This window comes from Callospermophilus lateralis, chromosome X (genome assembly GCF_048772815.1).
Source record: "Callospermophilus lateralis isolate mCalLat2 chromosome X, mCalLat2.hap1, whole genome shotgun sequence".
Lineage (NCBI taxonomy): Eukaryota > Metazoa > Chordata > Mammalia > Rodentia > Sciuridae > Callospermophilus > Callospermophilus lateralis.
The window spans coordinates 105112583-105130180 of NC_135325.1; the positions used below are offsets into that span (position 1 = coordinate 105112583).

General features: G+C 37.1%; 1 protein-coding gene across 4 annotated transcripts in view; it reads left to right on the forward strand.

Annotated features, from left to right (window-relative positions):
* The window catches only part of Ocrl (OCRL inositol polyphosphate-5-phosphatase), a 58723-nt gene that overhangs the window by 14018 nt on the left and 27107 nt on the right, over positions 1–17598 (forward strand). For 3 of the 4 annotated variants that reach the window (XM_077106962.1, XM_077106963.1, XM_077106964.1), the window contains exons 5-14: positions 6562–6672; positions 7093–7182; positions 7828–7948; positions 8032–8193; positions 9349–9450; positions 10001–10115; positions 11528–11644; positions 11742–11929; positions 13825–13936; positions 16698–16807. In XM_077106962.1, coding sequence (XP_076963077.1) covers positions 6562–6672; positions 7093–7182; positions 7828–7948; positions 8032–8193; positions 9349–9450; positions 10001–10115; positions 11528–11644; positions 11742–11929; positions 13825–13936; positions 16698–16807 — 1228 coding nt within the window. The remainder of the gene's footprint in view (positions 1–6561; positions 6673–7092; positions 7183–7827; positions 7949–8031; positions 8194–9348; positions 9451–10000; positions 10116–11527; positions 11645–11741; positions 11930–13824; positions 13937–16697; positions 16808–17598) is intronic. The other variant, XM_077106965.1, reaches the window with a different exon arrangement.

Here is a 17598-nt window from a genome sequence, read left to right on the forward strand (position 1 = left end):
TAACTTTTATTATTGAATAAGCATTCAAACAGAATGTGATGCACATCACAGAGGATTAGCTAAGAAACTACAGAGACAGAAATAAATCTCACTCATTTATGTATCCAAACAGATACAACCCATGATGCACATATTTGCAAGATAAACAATAACTAATTTTCAAGAAAGAGAACTTGATAGTATCACATATGACACACAGTTTGTGCTAATTTTACCTGGTAATTTGAGTGACTATCTGCATTATTTGACTGACTGTATCCAGAGGAAAAATAAATTTCCCATATTTTTATTGGAGGGGCCAGCTTTGCAAATTTGGAGCAAAGTTCCTACAAAGGTTAGACTCAAAGACATGGCTCCTTCTTGGTCATATTGTGTGTTCTTTAAAAATCATGTATGTATTCTGAATTTTATTAAATTTGTTTTCATTATTTTATGGAGATGGTTATATTTTCCTTGTTTTTCTTACCTATTAATGGACTGCATTGTATTAACAATGTTTTTTGTTTGTGTGTTTGTTTGCCATCCTGGGGATTGAACCTAGGGGACTCTACCACTGTGCTATACCCACAGTTCTTTTTATTTTATTTTGAGAGATTGTCTCATTAAATTGCTCTGGCTGGCCTTAAATTTGTGATCCTCCTGTCTCAACCTCCTGAGTAGCTGGGATTACAAGTGTGCAACACTAAGCCTGGCTACTCTACTAATTATTAGTATTACCCCTCCTAATTTATTATTAACAAATATTGTTGAGTACCTTCTATTTGCCAGGCATGGTTGTAAGAGCTTCAGAATCATCAGAGCACAATATAGATAAGGTTAGTTCTCCTGCTTTGGTTCTTCTTGTGTGATATTTGGTATGACAGCCACATAGATGCCTATAATTCATTAATCCCTTCCATAAAAGTATGAATACATTTTATGGCCAGGCACTGTGCTAACTCTAGTGATTTAGCAGAAAACAAGAAAATCTTGATAAATTGTGGATTTTAATACAGGAAACAGACTTTAAACTGATAAGGTACAGACATTAACATGATTGCAGTTTTGATAAATACTGTTAAAAAAGGTATAAAGAGTATGTAAGTGGGATAACTAGATTAGGAAGGGTAGCTAGGGAAGGACTCTTTGAAGAAGACATTTAAAGTGAGAGCAGGGGGGCCAATAACAGACAGATGCATAAAGGAGAGAAAAAAGTATTCCAGGTAAACCAAGGTGGGAAGTAGATTCACAGTTTATTGGAATAAAAGATGACCAGTATGCCTGGGCTTCAGCACCAAGGCAAAACAGGCTAGAGCCAGATGCAGCTGAATCTTATAAGTCATATTGTTGAATCAGCATTTTTAGGTTTTAAGAAATGAGAAGAAAGCAACTCGGGAGGTCAAGACAGGAGGATTGCAGGTTTGAGACCAACCTCAGTAACTTAGCAAGACTCCTTCTCAAAAATTTTTTTTTTTGTGTGTGTGAACACTTGTTTTCATTTAGTTAGGTAGATACTTGCATGGAGACAACTTTATAAGAAACTCTTGAACTGTTTTTCCAAAGAAGTTGCACCATACTGAATCCTACATTGATTTCCAAGAATTCTATTTACTCTGAATTTTAAAAAAAAATTTTAATATTTATTTTTTAATTGTAGTTGGACACAATATCTTTATGTGGTGCTGAGGATCGAACCCAGGGCCTCACATGTGCTAGGTGAGCGCTCTCCTGCTGAGCCACAACCCCAGCCCCTTTACTCTGAATATTTACCAGCATTAATAATAGTTGGATTTTTTGACATTTAGCTCTCTCTTCTAATTTTGCAGTAGTATTTAATTGTTGTTTTAATTTTCATTTTCCTAATGATAAATGATGATGACTATCTGACACACTAATCTGCTCTCCCTATATCTTCTTTTTAAAAAATTTGTTCTAATCAGTTATACATGACAGCAGAATGCTCTTCAATTCATTGTACCCAAATGGAGCACAATATTTCACTTCTCTGGTTCTTTTTTTTAATATTTTATTTTTCAGTTGTAGATGGACACAGTATCTTTATTTTATTTTTATGTGGTGCTGAGGATCAAACCCAGGGCCTCGCATGTGCTAGGCGAGCACGCTACCGCTGAGCCACAACCCCAGCCCCACTTCTCTGGTTCTAAGACCCCTTCTCAATTAAAAAAATCCCAGCAGCTTGAGAGGCTGAGGCAGCAACTTAGCATGACCCTGTTTCTAAATAAAATACAAAAAGGAATGGGGATGTGGCTCAGTGGTTAAGTGCCCATGGGATCAATCCTCAGTATAGCGGCCCCCCCCCCAAAAAAAAGAAAGAAAGAAATGATAAGAAAGTGACGGGTTTTATGTTAAGGTATCATAATTTTCATAGAAACAGAAAGACAAGCTAGTTGGGAGACTTTTTCAGTAGTATAAAATGGAAGTATAGTGGCAATAGATATGGAGAGAAGTAGAGCTGATAGATGTATATGGAGGTAAAATCAATAGAAATTGGTTTGGGCATAGGAGTGACAGGAAGAGAAATGTCAAAGATGAATTCCAGGTTTCTGGCATGAATGTGGATGATGGTACCCATCATTTGCATAAATAGGTTACAGAAAGAATGAGTTTTCCTTTGAGAGAGTGTCATGAATTCAGATTTAGCTGTGTTTAGTTGAGACAATTGACTGTAGATGAAAAACTGGCAGCTAAATGTATGCATCTGAAGCTCAGAAGAAAGATTTGGGCCACTAGCACATAGATAATATTCAAAATCATGCGATGGCTGGCTACCATGGTGCACGCCTGTAATCCCAGTGGCTCAGGAGGCTGAGGCAGGAGGATCTCGAGTTCAAAGCCAGCCTCAGCAACTTGGTGAGGTCCTAAACAACTCTGTGAGATCCTTTCTCTAAACTGAATACAGGAAAGGACTAGATGGTTAAGTGACCCTGGATTTAATCCCCGGTACCAAAAAAAAAAAAAAAAAAAGAAATGAGAGGGCTGAGGATATAATTTAGTGGTACACTGTTTGCTTAGTACTGGTTCTGTCCCTGTACTGTAATTCCAAACAAAGGTGGTCTTGGTAGGAAGTGGTTTCTTTCTTGTCAGAAAGGAAAGGAGTACAATATATAGTTTTCCAGGTGATGGCTTCTTTTTTCTGAAATATGAGGTGAAACAATCTGCTTAGAATGAGAGGGCATGAGAAGAGAAGATACATGAGAAGGTAAAATAATTATTCCAGGTAGTAGTGGAAGACTAGTGACTGTGGAAACAGATTGCCTCCTAGGATAGAGGGCCTCATTGAGGTTGGCAATTAAGAATTTATAATGATAGCGTGTGAGTGTATACACATATGTGTTTACTGTCTGTGGTTGCTCAGTTATAAGAATAGAGAAGGCAATTAGTTGGGTTTCTGAGGGTTGGAATTTGGTCAGGTGGTGCCTTGAGTGACCATGGGTAAGGCAGTTGTGGGTTTTTGGACAGTGAGAAAGTGGAAGAATCAATGGGCTGGAGGTTCCCATGAGGGTAAAGAACAATTACAGTGGGGATAATGAGCAAGTAAACCAGAAGGATTAAGAGGTCAGCTTAGGATATTTGTCATTGTGGGGTTTTTTTTGGGGGGGTGGTACTGGGGAATAAATCCAGATGAACCCAGGGATGCTTTGCCACTGAGCTGCATCCCCAGCTCATTATTATTGTTGTTGTCGTTATTATTTCGAGACAAGCTCTCACTGAGTTGCTTAAGTCCTCACTAAGTTGCTGAGGCTGGCCTCAAACTTGCAATCCTCCTGTCTTAGCCTTCCAAATCTCTGGGATTATAGGCATGCACCACCAAGTTCAGCTGGCATGGGATATTTGAATTAGAGATTTGTGAAATGGTGATGTTTCTATGATTAAAAAAATCCAGGGTATAACTGACGGAGTCCCAGTAGGGACTGAGGGAGTGGTGGCTGAGGTAGAGAGGGAAGGCCATTGGATGAAGAAGTTGAAAGTGTCCACAGGGTTTTCTGTGGTAATTTTAAAGAGACCCAAAATAATGGCAGGAGTTTGAGAAAGGAAAAGATCTTACATATTGAGTATTAAATTCTAGATTCCGAGGTTTTTAAGAGGTGGTGGATGGTCTTATAGAGGAGGAAAGGCAAAAAGATGATTCAATCCAATGGGTAAGCACCAAAGGAGAAAGGGTTTTTCCTGAGGAAGGAGAAGATGAAATGGTTTGGAGGTGGTATTACAACAAATAAGGACACCAACTTTAAATTCCATCCAGTGTAAGCCCAACAAGGTGATACGTGCCTATAATCTGTGTGTGTGTGTGTGTGTGTGTGTGTGTTCGTTCCATCAGGTGTGAAAGAATATAAACAGCCTTCCCTAAGAGGACCACAGGGGAAGTGCCCCTCTTAGAAACAAGCCAGTTTGTAGTTGACTCTGATTTTCAATCTGGATACACAGTAGAATCACCTGGGGAGTGTTTTTAAAAACTGCCAGTGCCTGGGATTTATGACCAGAGATTGTTTTAATTGTGTTGGGTGAGGTCCAGGTGTCAATATTTTCTAAAATGCCTCTGATTATTGTAATGCATCCATGATTGACAGGTACAGGGAATGTTTAGATGAAATTGAAGATATAATAGGGTTTGCTGTTCACGGAGGGCCTGAAGAGCTTTGGAAAGGGAAGAGAGTAAAGGCCAGGTTATGGGATAATTTGTGCTCTTTTCCAAGAAACATGGTGAGAGAGCATCCAGTGATATTTTATAAGCAACTTCTGGCTATTAAGTAGGTCAGTTTTATATTTTCTAAAATACATCTTTTAAGATTTGTGGGAGAAAGAAAATGTGTATTCTTGTTCTAAGTTTCTATCTGGTAGAAGCTGCTCCTTTTAAACTATTTTGAATAAAAAATTATCTGAGAAACGGAGGACTTAGTATGCCCTAAAGGAGTTTTCCTCTGTATCTTCAAGGCTGCTCCTAATTGACACTCTATTCATTCTCCTTCCTTTGTTTTTCTCCTTACAGGCACCCTCATTAATTTTCTTGTCTCTGTCTAGTCCATTTGGATGCCTTCTTTCACATTTTTCTTGATTTTTACCTTTTTTTTTCTTCTTCTGATCAGTAATTTAATTTTCCTTTTAAAAACTCATTATATGAAAATAGAAACAACAAAAAAAAATTAGAGGACAAAAGAGAACCAAAGGTTCAGAAGTGAATTTCCAACACACACACACACACACACACACACACACACACGCACGCGCACACACACACACACACACAAAAACTAGGATTTTCTTTTCATTTCATTTCCTTTGCAATTTACAAGTGTGGAAGAGTCCAGTTCAATACTTATTTATTAAATGCCTTTTGTCTATGAAATCTGACATCACTATCACCAGCAGAATAGTTTGCCTGGGGTTTTAACCTTGAAATGTTGAATTGTAGGATGTTGCTTAGTCCCAGACAATCCTGAGACAGTTGGTCACAGTAGACCATGGACAGTTTTGGATAACTGTATATGCAGCCTGCCCTTTGTCCTTAAGGAGCTCATAGTTTGGGGAGGGAGGAGGGAGCAGGAATCAGCATACCTAGTCAATTTGTTAGAATAAGAATGTAGCAGGGCGTGGTAGCTCACTCCAGTAATCCCAGTGGCTCAGGAGGCTGAGGCAGGAAGATGGAGAGATCAAAGCCAGCCTCAGCAATTTACTGAGGCCCTAAGCACTTCAGTGAGACCCTTTTCTCTAAATAAAGTACAAAAAAGGGCTGGGGATGTGACTCAGTGTTTGAATGCCCCTGGGTTCAGTACCCAGCACCAAAAAAACCAGAATGTAAACCAGTAAGTATATAGTTTTCCTGACTCACTATATCCAAATAGTTAACTTAAATAATAACTATGGGACATCAGAAAGAGGAAGATAAGATGTTATACCCATAAAACATTAAAGCCCAAGGTAAATTTGTGTCTAGTTGGCTATATTTGGACCAAACCTTTCCTGGACATAGATCATTATATTGTTTTTGTAAGTTCATGCAAAGCGTATATTTTTCAGTTGAGAATGAGATGTAGATGCTTCTTTTCCACATACTTCAGGCCAATTCCACTATTTTTAATGAGTTCATAAATTTAATTTACCCTGAACCTATAAACAACCATTCTATTTCCTTTATCCTCTTCATGCTTCAGATATTCTTACTGTATTATCTGGATTTGAAATGGTAGGAATTTTCTCTTGTGAATAAGAGGAGAGTGATTGAGGAATTTATCTTTTCCTAGAATTTGGACGTTCCTGCATTGTCATCTGAGAGAGAGATCAGGTTTTAATGCGTCTATCTCTAGATCTGGCTGATCTTTTTTTTTTTTTCTGGCTGATCTTTAACACAGTTGTCATCCCTGAGAGTACTGTCTTCTTCCCTTAGGCTTCCCTTCTTGATTCATCCCCCACTACCACACCAAATCCCTTGTACATGTGCTTCCTATGTTAGAGGTCTGGAATCTTTTGATCTGGACTTTCTGATAACCTGGTAAGTTGAGAATATGATCTCAACACAGTATTGTATCCTATGACTGTATGTGTATGGATTTCAATTCTTTTTAGGTGGCTGCAAAATTCGGGTTCAGGGCGACTGGACCAGAGAGCGTCGCTTTGAAATCCCTGATGAGGAACATTGTTTAAAGTTTCTCTCGGAGGTCCTTGCTGCTCAGGAAGGTAACACAAGACTCAGTAATTTTCTTTCTATTATTTTAATGGGAGTGAAATACTGACATGTTGGTTCAGAGGCAAGTGGCCTTTAGCAAAGTGCCTCACCCTTGAGCCTTTATAGTTAATTTTTTTCTTCAGGAATGAACCCAGGAATAAGTTAGGGAACTTGTCTATTTAGCTATAAGGGCACTGAGCCAATTTCTAGAACCTTCAGTGTTATGTCATGCAGTTTACCACACATTGCAATCTTCCTTCTGCCCCCAGATGACCCTAGAGCTGCCCTTGTTTCCTTAGTCTCTTCTATTACTTTAAGAAGTTGAGCTAGCCCTTGCATTTGAGGAGTGTTGAGTGAATTGCTTTTGCTTATGATAAATTTCATTCAGAGCCTGGCTCTCCAGTTTCTGACAATGACCCTTATCTTTCCAGCTCAGTCACAGCTTCTTGCTCCAGAGCAAAAAGACTCATCTAGCTGGTACCAGAAATTAGACACTAAGGACAAACCTTCTGTTTTTTCAGGTACTGAAAGGATTCTTTTCTCCCTGGTTGCTGTGATCATTTCAGATCATTTAGATTTTATTAGGCCAGATGAGATGATATGGATTAAAGCCAATGTCAGACACAGACTCCTGTGGAGTGGTTTTATTGAGTTTGTGGCCACTGACTAATGTTCACTCCTAATCCTTTATGTGGTTTAGTAGCTCTTCAGGAGCCAGCAAAGTGGTAACAAGTACAGACCCCAGAGCCAAACAGCCTGGGTTTGAATCTCAAGTCTGACACTTACTAGTTATATGATTTTGGTCAAATTACTCAACAACTCTGAGCTTCTGTTTCCTTTTCTATAACATGGGGAAATTCTTACAGTGCCCACCTTGTGAGGTTTTGTGATGATTAAGTGAGGTAATGATATAATCACTGTCAAACAGTGCCAAATCTTTAATAAATGTTAGCTGTTATTATGCAGGTTCCAAATTAATGTAAACATCTGTTGTTCTAGTTAGTGTGTCAGTGCTTCAGGGTTGATGTCCTTCTTCCCCCAACCTAAGTAGTTATGACCCTTCTGGTATCTTTCTGTTCAGTAGTACTGCTGCAAATCAAAGCTGTGTCTACCCTGGCTATATGTTAGCTTTTTTCCCCGTTTGACTTTGGGTTCTGTGTCCTCAGGGCTTCTTGGATTTGAGGATAATTTTTCATCTATGAACTTGGACAAGAAAATAAATTCACAAAATCAGCCTATGGGGATTCATCGGGAACCCCCACCTCCACCTCCTTCATTGAATAGAATGTAAGTTTTACATTGAAGCATTTCCCCAGTAGGAGACTTATATTTTAGGTAATTTTACTTTGAATTCCTCATTTATTTGCTAGGCTTCCACGTGAAAAAGAAGCTTCTAACAAAGAACAGCCCAAAGTGACCAACACCATGCGGAAGCTCTTTGTACCAAATACCCAGTCTGGCCAGCGGGAGGGTCTCATCAAACATATCCTGGCAAAACGAGAAAAAGAATATGTCAACATTCATACTTTCAAGTTAGTTTCTTTTCTACTTATTGAGTCTAAAATGTTAGGTATAACATGGTCATTTGATTCAAGCCCCTGCCTCGATGCTGGTCAATAGCACGATATCCAAAATAATGTAGAGGCTACAGTTTCCCTTGGTTTTTCTACCTATTAATAATGTCACATCTACTAATGTTTCTGTCCACTCTTAGGGAACAAAATCAAGCTCTCATATACTAGTGAATTGTTCCCTAGAACATTTCATAAGCAAGTATGTATAATATATTTATCTGGCCTGCTGAATTTTTTTCCAGTCAATATTGGAAAATTAAAGTTCACTATTACTTCTTAACTTACTTTGGTAAATTAAATTAAAGTTACTCCCAGTCTTCTTGGTTAAAAGGTCTATCAATGGGATTCTTTCCTCTGTATTATTTTTCATTTCACCTTTACTTGTTAATATCCTCTTCTCTGGACCTGATATAGGTGGTGTATGGCATCTATCCCTAGTATGTGAAGCAACAACACCTCTCTTTGTTATTCATGAAGAGAATGTCCATGTAGTCTAAGACTCCAGTTCCATCTGCTGTCCTATTATGCCTTATTTATTCTAATTCAATCATAACTATATCCCTATGAAAACTTTCAGTTCCTCATATTCCACACAATGCTTATATTTGTATGTAAACACTTAAGACAGCCCTTCTGCTTTCCTCCCTTAATACTATATCTGCCTCATCAGAATTTCCTACACAGATGTCCTTGTAATCCTTCGGGAAGTGAGTTTTTGGATGCAACTACAGCTCCTTACAGAACAAGTTATCCATATTAGAATAGCTTGCAACATGAAGATACCCCTTTGCCATCCATAAGCTCTCCATTCAAGTAAGACTTTGGATGGGTTTAACTGAAAGAAAATGTGGTAGAGCAATTAACTTTGTGTTTTTAAATTAGAGACTTGGCTCCTGTTGTAGATTCTTTCAATGTAAAATTTAGGGAAAATAAATCTACGGCCTTTATACTCTACATGCAAGAGCTTTTTCTTGTGTGTGTGTGTGGCAAAACACTTTGAGGAATTATGTTGGCTTATTGTGAATATACCCTTGTGTAGAAATGACAAGAGAAGATATCTGTTTGTTCATACTTGACCCTTGTTTTCAAATTATTTTTGGTATTATATATTAGATTTTTTGTTGGAACTTGGAATGTGAATGGCCAGTCTCCAGATAGCGCGTTAGAACCCTGGCTGAACTGTGATCCGAATCCTCCTGATATCTACTGCATTGGGTAAAGAACACTTCTATAACTCCCTTTTGGCTATGTTTGGTGTTAGTTTACATAATGTTTACCTTCTTTTAAAACATATTTTGTAAAGACCTACTGTGACCATATAGATGAGAGTTACTGTGGATCAAATTTGTGAAATCAGAATGAAACAGATACCTAACATGGTGTAAAGAAGAACCTGGTCCTCTTGAAATCCATAGAAAACTATATTCTAGATAGAAAACAAGACTTGAGGTCAATTCTAATAATGACTTTTCCTTTGTTATAAGAGCAAAGCTCTGCCATTATCCCTTGAGGGAGGTTTGATTTGTTTTCTGTATACCCTATAAATAACAATAGTGGGGATTCATTCTTTAGGTAAAAAAGCAACTTACTTAACTTACTGATAATCTTACTTGTTTAAATTACTGATAATCTAGGTCAACAGAGCAGTTCTATAAAATTTCTCTTTCCCATTCTTTATTGGTACATTGTCTCTCAGCAAGGAAACAGGACAGGTAGCCAGAGATAATTCGGGAAAGGTATAGATCTCATTTCTTCTTTCTCTCAGATTCCAGGAGCTGGATTTGAGCACAGAGGCCTTTTTCTACTTTGAATCTGTGAAGGAACAAGAGTGGTCCGTGGCTGTGGAAAGGGGTTTGCATTCCAAAGCCAAGTATAAGAAAGTAAGCTGCATTTAATAATCTTTTTTAGTATATGACTAAATAGAACTCACTGAGAGTTATTCCATTATCTGTAACTTCTTCTAAAAGAATGATTTAATTGAATTCTCTCCTGTGTGATACTAAGATAGGGCAGACTAATTATTCATACTTATTTCCTAAGAAAAAAGATTTCCTTAAGTTTTCTGATCCAATATTTTCATTGCTTAGATAGGCTTAAGGAGAAAACAGTTTTATTTTTCTCATATTGATAATTAAAAACAAATACACATTAACACAGTGCTGTCATTCTGAGCTCTTTAAAAGGAGTAATCTGAGCAATTACCTCTCTATCTTTTAACAGTTTTTATAGGAAACATAACTCCTAAAGATATTATTCTTCTCATATAGGTTTTTGATTAGTACATCTCAAGGGCTAGGAATGTGACTTAGTGGTGAGCATTTGTCTAGCATGTGCAGGGCCCTGTATTCCATCCCCAGCACCACCAAAAACAAACAAATAAACATCTTACACATATTTCCAACTCTTGTTCACAGGTTAAAAATAATCAAAGGAGGGCTGGGGTTGTAGCTCAGTGGTAGAGCGCTTGCTGAGCATGTGTGAGGCACTGGGTTCTATTCTCAGCACCACATATAAATAAATAAAATAAATGTCCATCAACAACTAAATTTTTTAAAAAAAATCAAAGGAAAAAGAATTTTTGTTTATAGATTTAAATTTAATAGAAAATTAGAAATCAGAAACTAAGAAGGAAAAGTGGAAGGAAGAAACTGGGATAGCAGCCTTGTCTTTGTTATTTCATTTTTTTAATATTTATTTTTTAGTTGTAGGTGTACACAATGCCCTTATTTTATTTTTATGTGGTGCTGAAAATCGAACCCAGTGCCTCATGCATGTTAGTCAAACGCTCCACCACTGAGCCACAACCCCAGTCCCTGTTATTTCAATTTTTAATGGACTCTTGGTAGGCTAAACAGTGATTAATAGATCTAGAGTCGAATGTATTTGTTGTCACTCAAGGTTTTGGGTGTGTGTGGGGAGGAGATACTGGGGATTGAACTCTACCACTGAGCTATATCCCCATCCCTTTTTATTTTATTATTTTGAGACGGTCTTGCTTAGTTGTCAAGGTGGACTTTGAACTTGCCATCTTCCTGCTTCTGCCACCAAGTCTCTGGGATCACAGGTGTACACCGCTACACCTGTTAAGGCTTTTAACTCTTATTAGCCAGCCATATTAGAGCTTCCTCAGAGAATTTTGTTTTCTACTTTATGGGATCTGGTGAGAAATTAGAGGATTTGGATTCAGATTTAGGGATCAGTATATCATTTTGGTGAAAATATTTATTTTGGAAAGTCAAATATGCAGTAAAAAGTGGTATTACAAACCCTTTTAACTCCCGGGCATTCATAGGTTCAATTAGTTCGCCTTGTTGGGATGATGCTCCTTATATTTGCCAGAAAGGATCAGTATCGGTACATCCGTGATGTTGCTACAGAAACAGTTGGAACTGGAATCATGGGGAAAATGGTGAGTTACTTTGGAAATGAAATTGACTATTGTTTATGTCCACAATAAATTCAATTTCTAGTTGTTGTGCTAACTGAATAATTACTTTTGCTAACAGGGAAACAAAGGTGGGGTAGCTGTGAGATTTGTGTTTCACAACACTACTTTCTGCATTGTTAATTCCCACCTGGCTGCCCATGTGGAAGACTTTGAGAGAAGGAATCAAGATTATAAGGACATCTGTGCAAGAATGAGTTTTGTGGTCCCCAATCAGACCCTTCCACAACTGAACATTATGAAACATGAGTGAGTGGCAAATCTCCCTTGGCCTTTGAATATAGGCATAAGAAGAGATTAAATATGGGGAGAAATTATAGAGCTATGAAGAATGAGGGATTTCCATTTAGGAATTGGGGTCACAAAGAATAGAGGATCTTTTTTAGGACTAGCAGACTCATTGAGGTAGAGAAATTAGATTTTCCATCAAAAGAAAGGGTAGTGGAATTAGTGGAACATCTAGAATAATGCTGAAGGGATCTGTTGATTCAGTCAATTTTTGTTTTTATTATAAAATAGAAGTGTTCATTGTGAATGTAATAAAAAATAAGATTAACAGTAACAATTCCTCATTTCTCATCCTTTACTCTCCCCAGCCATCCCAATCTTCAAAGGAAACATTCTTAACTGTTGGGTGTATATCCATCTACATCTACATTGTCCAATATGATAGCCAATAGCCATATGTGGCTGTTGCACACTTGAAAATGGCTCTCCGGGTTTGAGATGTGCTGGAAGCATGAACTGTACACTGGATTTTGAAAACTTAGTAGGGAAAAATGTATCCCATCTCAACAATTTAAATATTAATCACATGTCAAAATAAAAAATTGGATATGTTGGGTTAAGGGAAATTTTTTTTCATTTGTTTATTTTACTTTTTAAATGCAGCTACTAGAAAATTTAAAATTTTATTGTGACATGCATTATAATTAATTCCATTCAACAGTGCTATCCTAGACTTTGTACATATACAGACACACACATGCTTATTGTATGTGACCATATCATTCTGTTTATTATGGATTTCTCTCCAAGTCAGTGCATACAAATCCACATTACTATTTTTAGTGGCTGTGATTATTAATAGGGATGGCAGAAAGAGGTTAGTGAAGAATGGGACTTAATAGGGATAGAAGCAGAAATTCTTTGAGGAATTTATGGGGTAATAGTGGAAAATGATTAGTTAATACTGGTCATTAAATTTCTGAGAGTGTGATTTGGGATAAGTTTGAGATGGAAATTAGGAAAACAAAGGATGATTTAGGGGTATTAGAATTAGTAGAGAGTAGGATAATTGAGGAAAGATTAGGGAAGGGTAGTGGTATTGGAATATTTCCATATTGTTTCAACAGTCAGGATCATATATAATTCTGTTTCAAAGTGGTTAAGTCAAGGCCTTGAAATTTATGCTCATGAAGTTGCCCCACAATTACATAAATTTATTTCCTCATTATCTCAAAATTTTCACATTGAATTTGGAATTGGTAGCATTACTCATTGGGAACTGATAGCTCACAAGAGAATCCATTTTGATTTGGTAATTTTAGGGTCTCCCTTTCAGCACATCTCAAAGGCTTAACACTGTGATTGGGAGCTAAGTATCCCATGGGATTCCAGTCTCCTTCTTAACTGAAATTTGGCCCTCAAATCTTGGGCAGGTGTAGATAGGTTGGCTATACTGGAGAGCCCTGGACCTAATTTTCCTACTGGGTCATCTCAGAGAGCTGTCCTGACCATGCAGACCTTAGCAGAGTCTGAAGAATCTCAGAGCTCTGAGAGTCAAAAAAATGTTCAGTTCTCTTCCCCTAAATACCTGGCAAGCAACCAGGCAAAACTTTGAAGCTAGTCCAGCAAATAAACCGTATTCTTCTCAGTCCATTAACTCCTTGGCTGCTGAATCCTGTATGTATACTATATTTCCCAGTTTTGTTCTTCATTTACGGAGTACCTGTTTTCCCACCTATGTTATAATCCTTTCTCTCTCAGGTGTTGATGGTACTTGCCCCCAAAGGGTTAATGATAGTTTTAAACCTTTATAATGATGAATGAATCCTTGTAAATAATCTACTCATTTTCTTTTCTTCATTCTACTCTGATTTTTATGCTGATCTACTTCTGTTCAAATATTTCTTGGTCCTCAGTGTTGTAATTTGGTTGGGAGATTTGAACTACAGACTTTGCATGCCTGATGCCAGTGAAGTGAAAAGTCTTATTAGTAAGAATGATCTTCAGAGACTCTTGAAATTCGATCAGGTAAGTAAAGTTTCAATGGCAGAGATTATTAGGAGTATGAAATAGACACATGACAGGCATGTGTTACTCTAGGAAGAGATGGAAAAGTCATACTGTCTTGCAAAAAGTATGACTAGTGATGAATTGAGTGCATACTGTATTTATAGTGCTTTGATTAAGGGTTTGGATGGGAAGAGGGGAAATAACATTGGTGATAAAAAGTAAATATAACATTAGCAAGCAGAGATTTGTATAAATGAGTTGGAGAATGGGTGGGGTTAATTGGAGAACACTTCCTGGAGGAAGTGGGCCTTCAGTTCTGTTGCTGTGGTTTGGCATATGGAACAGGGAAAACTGTTCTATGATTACTTGGCAGACTGAGCAACAGCTTGGAGGTTATTTTAAAAAAAAAGGAGGTCCCATGAGGGAGATTGGGAAACACCAAAAAGAGATTTGTTTGCTGGGGCTGGGGTTGTGGCTCAGTGGTGGAGCGCTTGCCTAATGTTTGTGAGGCCCTGGGTTTGATTCTCAGCAACTCATGTAAATACAAAAATAAAGGTCCATTGACAACTAAAAAATGTTTTAAAAAGAAAGATTTGTTTGGGAAGAATAGCATGAGCTATTCTTATGATAAGTTGGGCCTTAGCTGGTATATAGTTGTTTGTGTTAAAACCTGTGGAAAAAGCACCAGTTCTGTAACATTCAGGTAAAACCTGATATTCAGGAATCCAGTTCCCATATATGTGAGACAGTAAGTATATTTTCTGCTAGACCCAGCATGTGACTTAAATTTAACTTTAGTATATAGATACTGGCTATTACAAGTTAGTGATTTTTTTATGGTGGAGTCCAGTTTATTCCATAAAACACATTTAGATTCTGGTAAAATAATTCTAGTTAGAGTCAGTGTCAAGTAGAAAGAATGAACACATTTTCCTTTGTCTTGAAATTTTCCTTTTTGAAAAATCTAATTCACCCAAGGAAAGGATGATTGGTTACCTAAACATCATTGAAGAATGAAATCCTTTCCAAGATTGTTTTTATTGGTTTATTCAAATAAATTATACAGAATGGTGGGTTTCATTGTGGGATATTTGCACATAACATAAAAACACAATTTGATCAAGCTTTTTAATTTTTTTATTAACATGCATTTATTGTATATATTAATAATGTTCAATGTGATATATCAACACATGCATGCAGCATGTACTAATCAAATCTCCCCTCCCCTCCACCCTTCCCAGCCTTTAGTATCATATTTTATATTGAGGTTGCCTTTTTTTTAACTTCCTCATATTAGAGACAACATTTATTATTGTCTGTGTCTGGCTTACTTCCCTTAACCACATAACGACCTCTAGTTCCATCCAGTTTGTTGCAAATGACATGATTTATTTCATTCTTCATTATGGCTAAATAATACTCCATTGTGCATATATATCACATTGTCTTTATTCATTCATCCATGTTGGACGCCTAGATTGATTCTGTATCTAGTATTGAGAACAGAGCTGCAATAAACATGGGTATGCAAGTATCACTTTGATATATTGATTTTATTTCCCTTGAATAAATACACAGAATATCACAATACTAGCATAAGAATGAATGCTTCTTATTGAGGAAAGAAAATGTTTTCACTTAATTCACATGTCTTTAAATCTTTATGGAGAACCATTTTGACCTTTAGACATGGTCAAAGTTCAGATGTTTTACTGTAGTATGGTTTTTGTAGGGAACCTTTCTTGACTGTTTACCTTTGTATTGAGTTTGGCTAATTTCTTTGCATTTCTTCCTCTTTCCTGCCTCCAAAAGGAGTACAGTTGGAGTAAATTCTGAATCTTATGTAACTCTGGTAAAATAATTGAGTGAGGATAACTCTCAAAACAATTTGTAACAATTCAATTTTTGAAATTATCCATTTAACAGTTGTTTGTTTATATTTAATTATAATTTTGCTGGATTGTTCTTGCTCACCTCCAAGGAACTTCCAATTATTCAAATTTCATGTTTCCATTTTACCTCTAGCCACTATTAGTAATAAAAAAATTAGTGATGTGCAAATAATGTGTATCCTATATGAGGGTGAATTTAGATGCTGTGGGAATGCCAATATTTAAATCATAAGATACAGAAATTTTATTTATGTAGTCCCCCACAGTTGTAAAAGCTGTGGAATTGGATACTTAGGAAGGGAAGCAGTAGCCAGGCATGGTGATATATGCCTGTAATCCCAGCTGCTGGGGAGTGAGTCTGAGGCAGGAAGATCTTTGAGGCCAGCCTCAGCAGCTTAGCAAGACCCTGTCTCAAATTAGGAGAGAGGAGGGATGGGAAAGGAGAGGAAATACAGAATGAATTTGACAAAATTATGCTATGTGCAAGTATAAATATACCATGGTGAATTCTACTTTTAAGTATATCTATAAAGCACCCATTAAAAACAAATAAATAAATGGAAGGTAGACAGTAGAGAAAGAGGGAATAGGAGAGAGGAGGAGGGGAAAAGTTGGGGAACCCAGGCAGACTGTAATGGAATAAATTAAATTCCATGCATGTATGATTATGTCAAAATTAACACAATTATTATGTGCATCTTTAATACACTAATAAAAGGGGTGGAAAATATTGGGGATATAGCTGAGTGGTAGAACCACCCTGGGTTCAATCCCTACTTCCAAGAATAAAAAAGAAAAAAGAAATGGGAGTAGTGACTAATCAACTTGATTATCACTTACATTAAGAGAGTATTATGCTTATGTGATCTTATTCCTGTCTTTAGCTAAATATCCAGCGCACACAGAAAAAAGCTTTTGTCGACTTCAATGAAGGGGAAATCAAATTTATCCCCACTTACAAGTATGACTCGAAAACAGACCGATGGGATTCCAGGTAAAATAATAAGAACCTCCTCACAGAATAAGTTAAGTCTTAATCTTATATTTGTCTCTCCTATGTCAGTAAGAGACTAGGAATTTTTTAGTCCATACCATAAGAAGAGATAAAAACCAAATGGCTCAGTGCTGTTACCAGGGTGTTTGTAATTTCTGTGTACTCAAAGATGATGTTATCTTAGGAAAGTATTACTTTATTTCAGGGCTGGTGAAGTTTTATGGGTTGCCTGTAGTATGTATTTTTATCACCTCAACATACTTGCTTAGATTTTTTAAATATTTTTTTGGCTGTAGTTGGACACAATACCTTTATTTTATTTGTGTATTTTTTTATGTGGTGCTGGGATCAAACCCACTGCCTCACACATGTTAGGCAAAGTACTCTACCACTGAACCACAACACTGGCCGTTGCTTAGATTTCTGACTTCTGATCTTGCCCCTGTTTCTCGCCGTTTGCCCTCTTCTGGCCCTTTGAACCCAAAGTGCTTCTCAGCTGTTTAATGCAAGATACCAAAAGGTAAAAACATAGATCCATGAAAGGTTGTTCTAGCATAGTAGTTCTTAACCCTGAGAACATGTTAGAATCTCTTAGAGAGCTGTTTAAAATACTTAAAATACTGATGCCTGGACTCCATATCTGCCACTATTGGAGAAAATTAAGAATGATCTAGGAGACCCTTTGATTGCCTAATCACCCCAGTGAAGTGCTCCTGTCAGTAAGTTCTTGGTAATTATTTTTCTTCTCCCTACAATCTTTGTTTCTTATAGTTTACTAGCTGGTTGAACAC